The sequence below is a fragment of the Athene noctua genome, chromosome 21 (genome assembly GCF_965140245.1).
Source record: "Athene noctua chromosome 21, bAthNoc1.hap1.1, whole genome shotgun sequence".
Classification (NCBI taxonomy): Eukaryota; Metazoa; Chordata; class Aves; order Strigiformes; family Strigidae; genus Athene; species Athene noctua.
Window position 1 is genome coordinate 4,025,341 of NC_134057.1, and position 18,119 is coordinate 4,043,459.

The window sequence follows — 18,119 nt, forward strand, 5'->3', positions numbered from 1 at the left end:
TGCTGGGCTGGAAGTATGTGTGCAAAAATGGATGAAAAAGGGCTGAACTGCTCTTGGGGAGGAGGAATGTGGCTCAGCCCTGTTGTCTCCCTGCTGCATTGATTTATGGCAGTACTGGTGAGGGATTTAATCGTGATGGGGGAACCGTGCGAGCTCCTGGCTTGAAACGCAAAACTGGCCCAGCAAAGGGTCAGCTGCTGCAAGACCCTTTTCCAGGGATGACAAATACTGCCATTTCCTGAAGCCAAGGGGTCAAACAACCAGTTATTCAGCATAGTTCCAGGGAGGGGAAGAAAGATCAGCCTCTCCTGCGACACAGCTGCCGAGGGCAGGAGAGGGGACGGGCTGCTGACATGTAGGACAGGCAGGTGAAGTCCTCCATCATCAAGGCTTCTACAGTTCATACACTGCAGCTCTTCCTGTGCTGCACTCCTTCAAAGCAGTGGAGCTCCTGCTTAATTTGTGTTCATCAGGAACCTGAAAAAAAAACAAAACAAAAAACGGCAAGGGCTGTTAGAGGCTTTGATCCTTTTGCTTGTGGAACGAAGCCTTGCACTGCTGAATGATGGAGCCTTGGCTTGTAGGTAGGGAACTGCCCGCCCTTCCCCCTGCAGCCCACAGGCACAGCTCACAGATTTGGCAGCCATGGGATAGGAAATAAGTCTAAAGTGCACCAGCTTTTTTTTTTTTTTTTTTTTTAAATTTTGGAAACATGAATTGATTCCATCCCCATCTCCTCCGTGTGTGCTGCCAAACTGCTGCCGAGCCCCTCTCGGGAAGGTGGGCCAATGCCAGCAGAACGTGAGTACCAGATGGCTCTGTCCTTACACCAACCCTCTGAGCTTTTTGGGGTGTTTGGGGGCTGCCTTGCAGCCACCTGGCCTGGGGGCACCGCTTCCTTGCCCCAGGCTGGGAATGGCCGAAGCGGGGCTGCCCGTTTGTGGGTGGGTGTGAGGCCAGTGCTGCAGCTGGGCCACCAAGCTGCTCTGACCAAGCCAGTTTCAGAAGGGCAGGCTAGGAGCTGCATCGCACCCCATGAGGTCTCTGTGCCCTTCTGAGCTGAGAGGGGAGCTGCCCTGCCTTCTGCTTGTGGCCTAGGGCACCTGCCCAGGATTTGGGGGGGGGGTGTCTAGGTGGCCTTTGCTTCCTCCCAGGGAGCAAGGGAAGGCTTGTGGTTCAGCCCAGTGCTACCCCTGACTGTACGCATGCACTGTGGCTCCCCACCTGCGTATCAGGGGCTCTTCCAGCACAGCTGCACCTACAGCACAACCATGACCTTGGGAGGAACTCTGCCTGGGTATGGGCTGCAGCAGTTCACAGAATCATCAAGGTTGGAAAAGCCCTTGAAGCTCCTCCAGTCCAACCATGAACCTCACCCTGACCGTTCCCAACTCCACCAGATCCCTCAGTGCTGGGTCAGCCCGACTCTTCAACCCCTCCAGGGATGGGGACTGACCCCCTGCCCTGGGCAGCCCATTCCAACACCAAACAACCCCTTCTGCACAGAAATCCTTCCTCAGAGCCAGCCTGACCCTGCCCTGGGCAGCTTGAGGCCATTTCCTCAAATGGTTGCAGCTAAACAAGCCAAGGTAGGGTTAGGGATAGGGAAAAAAAACCTGCGAATGGCCACAGGGCAGGATGGGACTGACAGCACCTATGGAGGAGCAAAGGCAGCACAAGGCTGAAGGGATGTGCCCAGGGCCTCCTGAAGAGAAGGACCAGACCAGAGACTTGAGCACAGTTTCTTCCCCACCCGAGCCCCGAGGGAGAGGGTCTCTAACAACCCACCCATCCTCCTCCAGCTGCTGGACTCTGACCTGTCAGTGAGGGACTTGGACATTTCGTCATCGAGGTACATTTCTCATTCCGATAAGCAGTGACTCAGCTGGTTCCCAAACCAACCACCGACTACTCTAACCTTAACCACAAGCTGCCTATTCCCCCTGCTCAGGCCGTGCTTAAACATCAACCAGCAACTCACCGGGCTGGCCAGAACTGATAGAAAAAGGGCTCAGTCCCTCCACCCTCTGTCCTCCCCCCTGTCCCCAGCGGAACACGCAGGGAAGGGTCCTGGCAAGGCGCGTGACCACGTCTGTCTGCGCCCGCGCTCTGGAACAGAAATGCAGACAAGGAGCTGGACCAGCCCCCGCGCTTCCCTCCCAGGAGCCGAGTCCAGGATGCAAGGATCAGCATTTGCTTTGGCGTGGCTGGTAACGCAAAGCCAAGAGGGTTTCCAGCTTCATCCAGGACAGGGTTCACTCCCGTTAGCGTGGGGGGACACGAGCACACGCGTCCGGGCGTGCTGCTGCGGGCCGGGTGTCTGCCCTACCTCCCAGGAGCACGCTGCCAACAGTCTGAGAGTGTCATCAGGAGCCAGTGACTCATCACAGCCCCAGGGCTGCTCTAAATTTAAGCATTACAGAGTCAGAAATGAATGCATGGAGTCAGGAACTGCTTATCCTGAGGTCAAGACAAGGTTCAGAAACCAGCTGTCATAGTTCACCACTGTGGCAAACATCATCTGGGTCTCTCAAATCTTTAGAGCGAGAAGAATTGGCACAGGGAGGGGGCATTTGCATCCACAGTCAGACAACCTGCAGGTACCTGCTGTCCACATCCACCTCAGGAAGTCCTCAGTTCTGCAGCTGCTGGGCCTGAGCAGCAATTCCCTGAGATGACTGTGTATGTGGGGAGGTGTTGTGTGGCATTTATTGGCTTTACTCAATCTTACATTTTTCCTGGTCTTCAGATCTTGAAGTTTGGGTGCAACCAAGCTATTTACAGATGAAAACGTCTTGGGAGCCTGGTGTGGGGAGGGGTGGAAGGAAGCAGGAGAAAGGAAGGAGAGTGGCTCATCCCCAGAGCAGGGCAGAGGGGCTGCCACGTTTTGGGGAAGCAGTTCGACTGCTTTTTTTTTCACAAACTTGTTTCCAGACAACAAGTGACAAACTAGCAGGAGTTTCTGCCTCCTCTTTTTCCAGGCTTTGCACTTTGCCAGCTGCTCCTCCCTGCCTCGTTCACCTTTCCTAATTCCGACTGATTTTGCAAACAGCCCAAGCTCCACGCTCTGGCCGGAGCCGCCCCCCCCAGTCCGCACCTCCTGGCACGTCCTGAACAGCTCATGCCACGGGCACTGCGGTTTGCATCCTCCCGGCATTTTTCCCCCTCTCTGTTCGTGTTCGCCAGGACGTGGATCAGCCACCAGGGACTAAGGGATGACGAAGAAAGCTGTGTTCTGGAATTGCCTCCAAACCAACCCTAAAAGGCTCCACATAAAAGCACGGCACCAAGCACAGCCACCCAGGGGCTCTCCACAATGTTTCCAAGCTATTTCTGAATTTTGCTCTTACATTAAGGCCGTTTCTAAGGGCGGGGAGCACTAGGGCTGCAAACCGGCGTGTCGTGCAGGGCAGTGATTGAGCCAACAGAGACACAAAAGGCTCCACTCGGTGTAAGACACAGTGTGGGACTGCTGAACTGGTTTTTCCTTTCACTGGGGCTCCCTGACAGCAGATTCCGGGACAGCAGCCCATTTCCACCCAGGACTGACAGAGCAGTCCCCAGCACAGTCTGAACAGCAGGACAGGCCCAAGCTCTCCAGCCCTGCCCTGCGGGGTGCTCCTGCAGGGGGGTCCTCACTTCACAAGCGTCCCCACTGCTTCGTGCCAGTGATGACACCCTGTTGAAGAAAGGCTTGCTAGAGGCAGGGACTTGCTGCATCCCAGGCTCCAGGGAATGGACCAGCTAGTAGCAGCCTTGCACCTCTAGCTCAACCCAAAACATCACCCTAATTTCTCACCAGGCATTACAGTGCTCCCCCTCCTTATCTGGGGCTTAGACACTGACAACCTTCCTTCCTGATGCTCTCTGCCTCTCTCCTTGGGTTCATCTCCCAAAAGGCAAAGCTGGTTTGGAGACTCCTGCACACTTTATATGTGCTCTCATCCAGTAACTCAGCCAAGCTTCCTCCCACGGGCTAAGGACAGCAGTGTGCAGCTCAGGTGATGTAACAGCGTTCAGGGAGGCACCACGCAGGTCTGGGCAGTGGCTGTACAACCCCATTGCCTCTGGGTGCTGACCTGAGGAACCCCCACACCCCCTTTCTGGGAGGCTCTGAGCATGAAGGCGGCCAGCAGCGGGCACCAGAACAGAGGCATCAAGAAGGCAGCAGCTGTCTCCAGCTCCACACCATTTCACAGAATAGAGACTAACCAGCTTGTTTGGCTTCTCGTTCCCACTTCTTTCTCTGACTTACCTGAGAAGCCAAGACTTGGCTGTGGCCCCTCCTCACCACACATCTGAAGCACAGCTCTGTGCAGAAAGACGCGGGCAGGCAGGCGCCGCAGGGCTCTGGCGCTTCGGAAGGAACACTGCAGTGGGGTCAAGTCTCCTGTAAAACAGTAAAATGTCACAATTCACACTTCTGTTTGCAAGACCCACTGCCCAGCTCCTCCTCACCCTCTGCAGAGTCTCCACTCGGCAGCCTGGCCCTCAGACCGAGGCGGCTGCTGAAGGAGCCCGCAGAGGGCAGCCGGAGCCTTCCCACACCCTGTCCCTTCCCGAATCTTTATCAGTGGTTTGCACTGTCTTTTGCTGTTGGTGTTCATTTGGTTGTTTTCTTTTAATGAGTAACTTCTCTGAAACCTCCACCGGCTGTGCAGGCCCGCAGGGCCTGGCCGCCCAGTCCCAGCCCAGAGCCAGGACCTGCTGCTCCCCCAGAAGCCCGTTATCTGACCGGGGTTTTGGTGCCAGCCCTGCAGTGCTCTGTGCCATGCTATATGTTTAATTCAGCAATGCTGGCATTACGCAGAACCTGTAACAACCACCCATCTAACATCAGCCTTCAGGAGTCCCGTATCAAAGGCAAATACTATGTCATTGATCCTATAACGAGGGGACATGCTGAGGGACTGCCCAGTGCAGCGTTTCTAAACCCAAACTACTCCCAGCTGCTGAATCAACCCCTGCGAAGCTCAGCAGCACCCTTTAGCCGCAGCAGAGCAGGACTTGGCAAGCTCCGGCACCTTTTTCTGCCCTGGGTGTGCTCCCGCAAGGCAGCTTGTTCTGGGCATGCAGGCATGGAAAGCCCCTCCGCACCACAAGTGTGTCAGCCCTGCGGTCCCGCAGGTTTTGCTAGGACTACCCTGTTACATGCCCTAGGAAAAAGGTGAGGGGTGCTTCTCAGTCCGCTGCCGATCTATTCCTCCCATTGCCTGAGCAGCAGAAATTCTGGACACTCCATCTCCCGGTGCCTCAGGCAGAGGGTCTCCCTGTGCCGCAACCCGGGCAGACAGACCTCGCTCAGCACCGCAGGGAGAGGCCCCTGCTGGGGCAGCTGAAGCCCTGTTGCCACAGGGGCTGAGCCTGTTCCAGTAGGATTGTGCAAACTCAAACCCCAGTGTTTCTCTTGCGAGAGGAACTTGGTCCAGATCTCCATGGTGCACTTTGCTCTCTGATTGCGGTGACCTCACGCCGGCTGCCTCGGCAGCGTTTAAAGTCCAGGGGAGAGGGGTGCTCACCTGCCTGCTACACACAGCGGCTCGCTCCCACTCCTCCCTGCCACACATCTGCCTGGACGAGGGCTCCAGGGCCTGGGTCTGGACTGCAGCATGCGGCTGCTTTTCGAGGCAGCGGTTCTGTGCCTGACCCTGGGCTTAGGGCAATGCACCGAGGAAACGACCCAGGAGAACACCGTCCACCAAGCTCCCCAAGCAGAGTCTTCCTATTCAGAGTGGGGCATCGGGGCCATCCGAGACAGCTTTGAAACAGTTAACAGTTACTTCGACTCCTTCTTGGAACTCCTTGGGGGAAAAAACGGTGTTTGTCAGTACAGATGTCGATACGGTAAGTGAACCTCAGTCCTGTGGGCTCCTGTCTCTTTGCCCTTTCCTCTCTTCCCCTCTCACATGGAAACTCGCAGCACTCTCCTTCCCCAAGGCAACAACCAGCTCCTACACCACGACCTGACCCCTGCCATGGCAGCACAGAAAAGTCATTGCAGAGAGTCACAACTTCTCTGCTAGTGCCAGCACAGGGACATCGAACCCTCAGCTTTCCCTCTGACCAAGAACAGCCGCTGTGCTGTGTGTGAGGGGACAAGAGGGGAGGACACAGGTTTTACAGGAAGGGCATACAGGTAACCAGGCTGCCCGTGGTTACCCAGACCCCTGGAGAGGAGGAGCAGGGTGGGCAGCGAGGCTCCGGAGGGGAGGACGAGCAGCCTGTGCAGACCTGACTCAGACAGGGCTGTTAGTATTGCCAGTGGCCCTAATCTCAGCAACCTTCGGAGTGTCATTATTCAGCAGTTGGCTAATGATGTGGGCTGGAGGAGGGGAGATAACAGGAAGGTAAATGAGACCTGCTGTCATCATGGAGGAACCTTTAGTACTCAAGGCGGAACGAGGCAGCTGCCTCTCGCCTTGGACTTTAGAGTGATTTACCAAAAAGGGAATAGTTTGGTTTGTCCTGGGGCCAGGACGAAGGGGGTGACATCTCAGGGAGACCCAGGGCAGGAGGAGCGCAGGCAGGGCAGGAGACTGGGCACACAGAGGTACCTGCTGAAACAACCTGTTTGGGAACAGCAAGGAGGTTTCCTACAGCCTGTGTTCTCTCCCCTGCCTCCTACAACTGTCCCCACGACTGTCCTCTGCCACCTCAGCTTGCCCATCCACAATGTCCCATAAGCTATTTTCCCCCTGCTTTATCCCACATCCCTAGTGACTGCCCAGGTAAGATGTTTATGAACACAGATGCAATTTCAACCCCTCTTCTCCTTCCCTGAGCACTGGTTTTCACAGACACAGGCCCCATGCTTTGGAGAGATCCCAGCCTCAGTCTGCATGCCATTTGCCCACCAGGCAGCCCGTCCCCAGGGCCCACGGTGCAGCAGCCCCACGCCGTGTGTGACAACCTCACAGGTCCACCCTTGTGCTCCAAATTCAGAGCAGAAAGGGACTTGCTCTCCTTAATGCAGTGACTGGAAGCCCTGGTAGTGAGCCTAAGGTGGCTGGGACTGCAGCATGCCTGAGGCAAGGTTTGGGAAGGCTGATATTCAGAGCTTGTTTCAGGGAGTCTCAGGACTCACCAATTCCTGGAGAAGTCGTGGCTCTTGGGCACATCCTGAGGCGAGGGCTCTCCCTGCCCTATCCCTGCGCTCTGGGCGGGGGGAAGCACGTCTCCAGAGAGAGGCACAAACGCTTGCCTGCTCCCTGAGAGCATCCTGCATGGTTTTGGAGAAATGTTTTACCTAGAAAGGAAACAAACAAGCACATCGTTAGCCCTGTTCTCATCCCCTGCTGAACAACTCATCAATCACTGGCTGAGGAGGAAATTACTGAAACGCTGCCCATATGCCTCCAAGGGTCTTGCTGGACCCTCCCAGGACCATTTGTCTGTGCTGGTCTCTAGCACAGACATTGCAAACTGGAAGTGAGGGGATGCAGGGACAATCCCAAACCAGTGAGACCCAGTCTGTGCCCAGAAGAATGAACGCAAACCATTTTGACCGTATTCCTGCTGAATTAGGGCCTAATTATAATACTTTTTCCCCAGGCATGAAGCAAAAATTATGCCTTCTACATTCTTTCCTTTCAGCCAAGAGACGCTGATAATAGTCAGGACTCACCTGTGATTGCCACATCCATCTTCAGCTGAGCACGTAGCACTTGGCTGTTCTGGCTGTAAGACTCTCCTCTTGATTTTTCAGCAGCTAGTGAGGTCTGAAAACAAACAGCTTGATGGATTACTCCCTTAAATCAGGACATTAGGGTTACACTAGCATTTACTGGCAAATATCTCCTCCTCCTTACAAAATTTCTCTGGGCATCTCAGGGTGGGAAACAGCCTGAAGTGGGAGTAAATCCCTCGATAACTTCCTTCAGCTGTCTAGGCAGGCAGGACCTTCAATGTTTTGCCCAGCGTTTGGTCCCAAGGGGCTTAAGACGAGGAGGCTGTGGGAAAAGAGCCTTTAAAGTCGGGCTCTCCAACACTGCTTGCCTGGGGCAGAGAAATAACAATAGACCACTCAAAACAGCAAGGAGCCCCAAGACCATCCATGTGCTTCTCCCTGCCAGCGTGCCAGTACTGCAGTGTCTGGGACCTCCTGCATCGCCAGCAGCTGCTCCGGCCAGCTGGCTGTGTTCCAGTCTCTTGGCATAGCTACAATAGCCTGGAGGTATTAAAAAGCATCAGGGAAACTCGCTTCCCTTTAGAAACTCAGCTTCAGCTCTCCTCTGAGGCCATGCCAACATGTGCTTCTACGCATCAGCATCGCTCCCAGCAGGGTCCTGCTGTCGTGCTGTTCGCATCCCTCCCCAGCAAGCAGCAGCCCACCACGGGCCCTGGTGAAACGCAGCCAGCGACAGAGCCCGTGTGACCCACCGAGTCCCTTCCCCCCTCACAGACGCACCTATAGGGATGGGCAAGCAATAAATGATATTTTTTCTCACGCAGAGTCAGGAACACCTATTATTTCTGTTTTGCTTTTGATTTCCTGTTAGCTGGAAAACAAGATACGGGAGAGAGGTTAATTGTGGCATCTTGGACTTTTGTCTTGCTGAGAATACATTCACACAGGAGCACTTCACAAATTATTAAGCTTTGTTTTTCAGAGAGGAGCGGGGCAGGTTTCCTACAAGGGCTCATCTTGAAGGCAGTTCAATGTTTTGTTGATCACCACAGTTCTCATGTGAGATTTTCTTTTTCCTCAGGACAACTTTCTAAGACATTATAATAGCTGTAACTTCAGCTTAATGGAAGGTTTTCTCTGGCAACAGAGTTATCTCCATATCCCTGGTCTCACTCCCACTCTGATTTAACACTTTATCCCATTAATTGACAACGTGCTGCAGGAACATAACTTATCATCAGTATTATAAGCAAGTCATTAAAATTTGACTCTATGCTGAAAAACCCACCTTGGATTCTGAACTTTCCTCTGCCTCCTACCTCAGTTCAGGAACATGTGAATTCTGAGTCCCAATTCTCATCCCCTTCCAAAAGAGCAACCAGGCTGTGAATTGCACTGAGACCTGAGTGCAGCCCTCCTCTCATTAAACTGTTTGGGAGCCTTGGGTTATAGGTTCAGCCCATCTACAGACATTATTCCTTCTCTCTACAGCATAATCACCAGAACAGTGTAATGTGCAATGTGTTGTGAACTCACAAGGTACCTCATGTCAGTGTACCTCAGCGGACTTGAATGATGTTTTGGTGCAAAGATAATCCTATAATAATGGTGTGCTGCAACCAACTGATTTGTGCTCTTTGTCTACTGTTAACTCAGCTTTACATGCTCAAAATAACAACGCTTTCCACACTAGAAAATTACATCTGGACCACAAAGCAGATCTGACCCATTCAAAAGGGGCCAAAAAGGTAGAAACACAGTACTAACTGCTGTACTGAGAAATACCTTCCCTCGCAAACGCCATCACCTGGTGGGAGCTACTATGGAGCTTTATCTTGGCTTGCAGACAGCTAAATCCTTGGTGTGTGCTGCATTTCGGTAGGGTTGGACAAAACTGTTTACTGGCGTCTCACAGCTGGACAGGATTTCAGTTTGTTGGTTATTTGTTGCAAATCTGTTGTTCAAACAAAACCGCTCTGGCAATTTTTAATTTAGAAGATGCTGGGAACATTTCTGTGTAAAAACCTTTTGGAGGCATTTGGCTGCGAGGTCTTCTCAAGAACACAACAGATTTATGGCTATATTAACCACTGGTATTTTAGGTACGTTGACAGAAAAAAGGGCAAAGTGTCTTAAATAATTATCAGTGCTGACAAGAAAAAAAAAACAGTGGAAATAGAGTTTAAAAGAACCCAGCCCTGCTTGAAGGCTAAATTAGATCTGGTTTATGTCTATATAAATTGTCTAGCAGTGCTCACGGAAGCAGAAACTTAACCCTAAAGGTGATTGACTTACAGAAGGCTCAGCTCACAGATGTTTTCGTTGGAGCATGCAAAGTTTTCCCAGAGCAGAGTTCAAATGTCTTGTTTTAACACTTTACTCTGCATTTGAGAGCTCCCTTTTATAAACCTGGCTGGGACAGAAACAGAACAGGCACAGAACACAAGGGACAGCACAGAGAAACTGACTCCAGCATCTCCACAGCTTCCCCGGGGTCAATCCTCTCCCACCTTTGAACAAGCTCCTTGCACGGTGGGGTTGAGGAGATGGGGGTTGAGGTAGGGATGAGAGAAAGAGGATGAGACAGGGCAAGGAAACAGATCTGCTTTCGACACGGACAGTTTCTTTCCACCCCGATGCTGGGCGCCCACCCCTCGCACCCACAGCACCCTGTCAGCCATCCATGAAGCCCCAGGACGGGCTGGCAGGCAGAGAGGAGGGCTTGTGCACCTTCGCAGCAAAGTCAGACAGATTCAATTGCTGCTGAAGCTTCTGTTAGCTGATTGTCTGCCAGACTCCTACATTGGGTAAATAATTATTCACGGAGGAAATTCTTGCTGCTCTGTGCATATTAAGAAGCATACTAAGGGAAGGCAGAGATAACGGCATAGCAGCTATTTGCAAAATGTGACAGTGCATCACCACATGCAGAAAAGAGACCAAGACAACCTCCTAACTCAGAGCAAGATCAGACACGCAAGGTCTAGCACATTTTTGCAGAGATCTGCAGCTCACTGACACTGAGAGTGAACTGGGGATGGAAAGAGATCCCCTGGCTAAGCTAGTAGCTGGCCTAGTAGTTTCTCGGAGGAGTTAAACCACATCTGGGTGATCCCAGCTGTGCAGAGCTCTCAGGGAGCACGTGAAAAAGCTCCTATGAGATTTGGGAGGTCTGAGGCACTAGGTCTAGCATGGAGGGCTGCTCAACTCCTAAAACCCCACACTGCAAAGAGGGACTTGCCCATTTGTAGGAGCTGGGGGGAGTCCCAGACCTAGGGACTGGACTCGGACCAGTTTAAACATTTAAGAAGTGCTGAGGACCCAGTTTACACAGAACACAGTGCTCCAGTGGCCATGCCAGAGGGGGTATGAGCTAAGTCAGGCTCTGGAGCCTTGACAGAGCTGATCTGAGCGCAGGGCCAGTGTCTCAGCCAGCTCTCACACCCACCCCTCACTCCCTGCATCTCCTCGAGGAGAACGATGTGTTTGGAGATGCAGACTGGAGGGGAGATGCCTGACACTCCTTGCTTGTTGGTGCTACACTTGGGAAGATTGGCTTTCCTAACATTTTTCCTTTCTTTCTCAGGGAAGGCTCCAATGCCGCGTCCTCACTACAAACCCCAGGAACCCAACGGCTGTAGCTCCTATTTTCTGGGGCTCAAGGTACCCGAAAGTGTATGTACTGCCACACCCACCACTCCCCAATGATATCATTCTCAAATCACAGTAACCAGCTAATAATATTGGGGAGGGAAAAGGCTTAGCTGTGCTATGCACTGACTGTGTGATGGCTTCTCTTCACAGCTGAAGCCAGAGCTCTGGAAAAGGGAGGAAATATCACTTTTGTGGTATGGTTTGAGGGGACAAGCTATCTGCCTGGGACTGCCAAAAGACGTGGCTGCCTGCCGACGGCAAGCAAGGCGAACTGTCAGTCTGAGCACTGCCTAACTTACTGTCAGTCAGGGAGGCATTAAGATCTCAACTGCTGGTGGCAGCGAAACAGGAATCACGTAGACAGGAGTTACATTTACGAAGGACTGGCTCGCTGCTCTGGTTGTCTCGGTAAGAGAAAGTTTCCTGAGCAGGTTAGTACTAGAAGCAGAAAAGGGGTTACCTGGCCAAGCAGAGCACCAGTGTGGAGAAGTGTATTTTTATCAATGTCCTGAACAATCCCATGCCCTTGCGACAGGACGGGGAGCATGTTCAGTGCTGGGCAGCTCAGTGACAGGATAACAAGCAAACAGCAATACTTGAATGCATTCTCCACACTTGGCCTGTCATCCCCTCCCATGCTTTTAGCCTCTGCCCAGCACTGAAATAAACCCGCAGGCTTTAATACTGCACCCACTTGTTATCTGAAAGGCAATTAATGAAATCACATTGGAATCACCAGGAAAAGCACTCCCGGGAGGCTCAAAGAGCTGGAATTACTATTTAGCTCATGCATTACTGCTGCCCACGAGGTCTGCAGCAATTAGGCAGATTCCCGCTCTGAAAAACCCTCTCTTTTCAGCCCATTTTTCATGTTAGATTAGTTTCTTAAACTACATTTCATTGCAAGCCTTGTGGGCATTTCTGTGGTACCTCCTCCTTATGCAGGCGGTCTTGAGTGCTGAGCGCACCGAAGAAGCGATTCATCTCCTAAATGTTATATGAGGAAGGCCAAAAAGAGGAAGAATTCATTACAAACTAACGAGTCCAGTCTCTCTGGGAGACAGGCCTTCTGCCCCAGCACGCCCATGGTTATTAGCGAAGCTTGCTGTTTACCTCCAAGCCAGAACTCCCCTGACTGAGCTGTGCTTGTCCTTGGCCTCTCTGAGAAATAAGGCATTAATAACACTTCCAGCAGATTTATTAGGCCAAGAAGCAGGACTTGTGCGAAAAGGAGGAAACGAAAAAGGGGCCTTTGCCTCTGCTGGCAAGGACAGGAAGCTCTCCAGTGAGCGCTGACAAATAAGAACTAGCAAATGGTTGTGGAGGGGCTGGAGGTTCATCTCCTGTGACCGAGAGGAGAGAAGGGAATGTGCTGTACCCTGCACGGGACCTGCGCTACTGTCTCCACTCTCTTTAGATGGTGAGGGAGAGGGATGTCTTCCCTCCTGCTGCCTCGGTGATCGATCAGGGGAAACTTCTGGAAAAGAGCCAGCTGGGCTCTGCAACGCCTCACCCAGCTGCAGCCGTTAGAGCCAGGACACGGCCAAAGGACACTACTTTTCTCTCTTTCCCCAGCTAGATTTGGGCATCCCTGCCATGACCAAGTGCTGTAACCAGTTGGACATCTGTTACGACACCTGTGGAGCCAACAAATACCGCTGCGACGCCAAGTTCCGCTGGTGCCTCCACTCCATCTGCTCCGACCTCAAGCGCAGCCTTGGGTTTGTCTCCAAGGTGGAAGGTAAGATTCTCAGCTCGCATCCCCTGGGGAGGGAATGAGCCACAGCAGGGAGGGGAGGGTGTGGGCAGGGAGCCCTTTCCTTGCCAAAAGAAGAAAAAATCTGCAGTAGGGAGCAGCACGTCTGTCCTGAGCTTGTCACAGATGGGTCAGAGATGAGTGAGAACGCTGAGATCTGTCCCCCTCCGCACACACTTCTGTCCCAAGGCTGGAGACCAAAAATTATGTACATGTGGAAAACATGACAAAACACGTGCGGAGAGAAAAAAAAAAAAAAACAAGCAACAACAAAAAACCTTAGTAGCAATTACTTCAATCCTTGGATGCCCTCCTTGAGAGTTCAAACACCTTCATGGGAGACCAAAAGCCTTCCAGAGCCAGCAGGCCACACGCTGAAAACTGTATGTGGCCAAGGGCCAACAGACTAGGAGAGCCAAGGCCAGGGGCTCTCCAGGATCTGGTTCACAGATAAGAGATGACAATGGCACCAGGGACACACCGCAGTGTGGGTGGTGGCTAGGCCACTGCGGGGAGATCTGCACTGCTCAGAAGCCCCCATGCTAATAAAGTGCTAGTGATGTGTCAGCAGCTCAAGAGCTGGTCTGGTTTTGCCTCACTTTAAAATCCTCAGTCTGGAAGTTTGAGAAGAGTAACCTCTGTGAAGGTTATTTATGCATGTGATAGCCCGAGCCTGTCTCTTGATCCTCTGTGCTGACATCAAGCACCTCTGCACTGTGTGAGGCGGGGAAGCATCTACCCTGCTGCTTACAGAGGTCAGCCACAGCAGGAAATCCTCACCCCGACAGCTCCTCCTGAGGCCATTTCAGAGCATCCCCAACCCCTGCGAGGCAGGTATCCATCTCTCACAGAGAGGCTGTGTGGCAGTAATGCAGGACAGGTGGAGAGAAGAACTTCCAACAGTAGGAGTTAAAGGTATTTACAGGAGTTTTGGTTTGAAAAACTGGCAGAGCCCTTGAGAACAGCCCATTCCCAAAGCTGAATAAAACTGGTGGTGCTGCTGAGTTTCTTGCAGCTAATCACAGCCAGCCCCTCTGGGCTCATTCCTGCTGCTGATGCTCTGCTGTAAGGAATAGTTAAACATGCATTTGTTTTCCGAAAGTGCAACCTGATTAGAACACACGGGCAAGCTTGCATGACACCAGTACTAGTGCAGATGGCTTTCTACCTCATCACAGATAAATGTTTGGGAAGAGTGTCCAGGCTAGCAAGAGAAAACAAAGATGTGGACTGAGATATAAGTGCTACAGGCTAAATACAGCCCATCTTTCATGGTCACCCTTGTCTACAGGTGCAACCAACCTCTTCCTATCTCTTTCAGGTTTTCCTCTATCAGTTTTTCAGATCCCTCCTTTTCCCCTTGTGCCCGCACCAGTGAAGCAAACAGATCCTAGAGAGTTAAGGTGGAGCAGAGCCCACGCTCCTCGGCTGAGCCAAGCCACCTCCGCCTATAGTCAAGTAGGACTGGATTCCTCCAGCATCTCTGTCCTGGTTGCAGCAGGAGGCATGGGTAGTTGCTAACACAAACGAACCTCAGAGCCATCCTCTCCTCCCCTTGCTCTGCCTCCTCTCGCCTCGTGCTCTACACCTGCTGCTCCCTGTCCTCAGGGCTGCTCTGAGCAGCTCCTGTCACACAGCCCTCCTCCTCCTCCATCCCAGCTCTTATCGGGATGCTTTCCTCCGAGTCACCAGGAGTTCAGAGAGAGCAGGCAGGGGAAGAGCAGCTTGGCTCCCTTTACGTGGGCACAAACATCCCAGCTGCAGCCGTGCCAGTTAACCAAAGCCTTGGTTCTCCTGTGACGAGGTGCTCAGAGAGGCTGAGACGGGAGGAGACAGGCCCAAAGGCAGGGCTTTCCCAGATCTAGTATGCATAGAGGCGAGTCAAGCCTAAAAGATCTGATATTAACCTATTAATTTATTGACAAGCAATTTGGGGCTTGCTTTTTGGGAAAAGGAGGGGCTAGCAGTCAGGCAGGCTGTATCTACAGCTCTGCTGTTGCAACCACAGGAGGATTTTTCACACTGGCTAGCAGCTGGCACCGTAACTCCCAAAAAGCAGGAAAAGTTTGTTGGTAGTGGCTATAGGCAAAACTGAGGGGATAGCAAGCCAGGAAAGACAGTACTGTGGAGGTCTTCTGGGAAATCTGCTTGGTAAACGGCGCTATTTGCAGTGCTCCAAACAATCCATCAACCAGAAAAGCCTGGGAGAGGCAAGCAAGGAGGGGGGCTGGGGGGGGAGAGAAGTGAGGGCCAGACTGGTGCCACCCTAGGGAGAAAAGACCCTGCAGTTCAGCAGAAGGGAACCTCTGGGTTTATAAAATGCAATACCCAGAGAGAAGACGGCAGCCCACGCTTCCAACTGCAAACACCACCCAGCCCAGCGCAGGGCTCGGGGTGCTTCCACCCAGCCCTCAGACACCCCGGTGTGCCCGTCACTTACCCGCCCGATGGTTTCCTTCCCCACAGCCTGTGAATCCGTCGCAGACACAGTGTTCAACGCCGTCTGGACCCTGGGCTGCCGGCCCTTCATGAACAGCCAAAGGAGCGCCTGCATTTGCAGCGAGGAAGAGCGAGATGAATTGTGAGGCAGAGCAGACGCCCGCTCTCCGCGGGCCTGCTGCCAGAAGCGTCCCCTCTCCGGCGCCGCACCTCAGCACAGCCATTTCTGTCAGCCCTCTGGCCGAGCACGGGACGGGGGGACCCGGGCCAAGCAACACCCTGCAACCACAGCTCCTGGGCAGAGGGCTGCGAGAGGGCAGGCAGCCTGTGACTGCAGGGCAGCGGTGCCTGCCCTCCACCACAGATGCAGTTCAACAGCCCTACCCCTTTCCAAGTCCATCAGCCTGAAGGACCCAATGCCAATTTTCTCTACAGACTGATCAGGAGAGGCAAGCAGGATGCAGCACTGGTTATAAACAAGGGGCTTGACTTGTTTGTTTGCCTCAGACACACACGTATTAGCTTCCCCTGCCCCTTAACTCGCTGATCTGCAGTGCAAGGCATTAGGTTTCTGCAACCCCTGAAAATCCCGGTCCATGGACACACTATTTCCATTATTCCACCACTGGTGACAGACTGAAGAAGAGGGGTAATTTAATTTCAGTATGTTGCTCACACCCATCCCTGACATTTTCCATCCTATCGTTACACACCCTGACAACCCTGCTTATTTAAACACTTAGTTGATCCTAAAACAGTTTAAACCACCCGGGGATTTGGAAAGTGTGAGAAGGACTTTTAAATGTTTGTGATACTGGCAGAATTCGTATTTGGGCAGAAGGGGCGCAAAGCCCATCATATCTGACATGTGGAATCACAGCACTCTCCCACAGTCTCAGGAGAGGAAGCTGCTTTTCTTTTGCAGTGTCATCCAGAACTATTTAATTATTTTCCTCCTATATCATTTAACAAAGCCTTTCCCTTAGGATCCCTTTTTACACAAAACGGCTGGGTATCCACCTCCATCTTTTGCACGAGGGAAAACAGGAGGCTTGCAGTTGCCTTGGATGAGGTATTCCAAATTCTGGAGGCTGATGTGTCAGGTGGCAGGGCTTCCCTGCTACCTCTGTAGGGCAGAGACACTGCCAGCCGAGGAGTGATCAGCAGCCCCAGACGGCATTCTTTCTCAAACGTGGTTAATACTTCCATCTGCTAGCGGGAGCTTTTATTGCATGCAAAATTAGAATTTAAAGAGGTATTTGGAATTTCATCTACATATAACATTTGCAGACAGCTTTCATCTGTGTTTCTTGTTGAAAGGAAGTTGCTACGGGGTGCGCGTGCCATGCCACATAAATATTTCAGCATTTTCTGCAAACATAGTTATGGTTATCTTCCTCCATCTGCCACAGAAAAGTTAAGGCTACAGAAGGGTGATTTAACAAGAATGGAGTCTGTCTTAGTTAGTTTTCTTCTAGTTTGTGTTCAAATGCATGCACAGAGCTATAAATTATTTAAGCCCTGTATTCCTGTTCTTGCCCGTCATCTTTGCTTTACAGTGAACAGCAATGAGACATTCATCTGGCCTCAGACAGACTGAAACAACTAGAGCCCACTGGTATCAAGACCAGAAAAATGGAAGTGACTGCATGAGGTGTACTGGGACGTTTTCCAATAAAGAGGACCTTAATTTACACTGGTTAGATGCAATCACATCCTTTCCTAGCCGTGCCAATGCCACTGGAGAGCAAACACTGCATTGCCAAGGTTCATCGCAGAGTGTGTCTATCAGAGCATGAGGCTGGACAGACAATCTGATTATCCACCTAAGAAACACATATTTTTGGCTAGGGATGGGAAGGAAAAGTTCCTCGTTCCAGACACTTCCTGAACTTCGTGTTTTGTTGGTGAAATGGTGGCTGTTGCCAGTTTTAAACGTGAGCGTACTCTTATGATTAAATGACACCATTATAAAAAAATTTTAAAAATCTATCTTGTCTATGCTCAACAGTCGCCTGGCTGGCAAATGTCTTAAAGCATTTTACAGTTCAAGTGATATCAGATTAAAGCCAGGCCAAGTAACTGATGACAGATGATGATATACACTGGAGAAATTTAAGGGTTCTGAACAAAATCTCTCTATCCACACACTGATGCTCTGGAGACAACACTAATATAAATCATAATTTCTTCATGCTTTCAGACCACCATCCATCCCAAAACACTACAGACTGCTGCACGCAGGGCACTTACTGAGTAAACGCATTTTTCACTAGAAAACTAACCTGTAGTAATCTGAAAAACCCCATGAGCAGCTCTACAAGGAAACTTCTGAACCTTCAAATGGTGGCTGTTGACTCAAAGAGAACTGCCAGATGAACCTGCGTAGGAGAAAACTGGCTCATGAACTACAGCAAAACTTCTGCATCCAAACTAAAAATCAGTTCTTGCTACCCAGGGGTGTAACAGCCACTGAAGCAGCTGACCACGGGTCTCTCCAGGTTAATGCACAAACCTTGGGTCATCTTCCGTTCCACCCTGCTCTGAACAGGAAGATGACACTGCTCGCCAGATGGCTTCCTCTTGACTTTGAGTACTGGCAGGATGACGTTCAACCCATTTGGCCAGCGTGCCCTCCCCTAG

The 18,119-nt window shown here is 51.8% G+C and overlaps 1 protein-coding gene across 1 annotated transcript; it reads left to right on the forward strand.

Annotated features, from left to right (window-relative positions):
- The first annotated feature begins 5,539 nt into the window (after positions 1-5,539).
- PLA2G12B (phospholipase A2 group XIIB) lies at positions 5,540-15,622 on the forward strand. Its single transcript, XM_074924473.1, has 4 exons — positions 5,540-5,844; positions 11,214-11,302; positions 12,857-13,022; positions 15,504-15,622. Exons 1-4 carry the CDS (start codon positions 5,610-5,612, stop codon positions 15,620-15,622), a joined length of 609 nt encoding a protein of 202 aa, XP_074780574.1. The 5' UTR covers positions 5,540-5,609.
- Positions 15,623-18,119: the final 2,497 nt, after the last annotated feature.

Bases quoted from the DNA above. Each gene is read 5' to 3' on its own strand.
- PLA2G12B (XM_074924473.1), top strand. From the start codon at position 5,610: ATGCGGCTGCTTTTCGAGGCAGCGGTTCTGTGCCTGACCCTGGGCTTA. The intron at 5,845-11,213 runs GTAAGTGAACCT...TTTCTTTCTCAG, and splicing joins TCAGTACAGATGTCGATACG to GGAAGGCTCCAATGCCGCGT. The intron at 11,303-12,856 runs GTATGTACTGCC...CTCTTTCCCCAG, and splicing joins GGCTCAAGGTACCCGAAAGT to CTAGATTTGGGCATCCCTGC.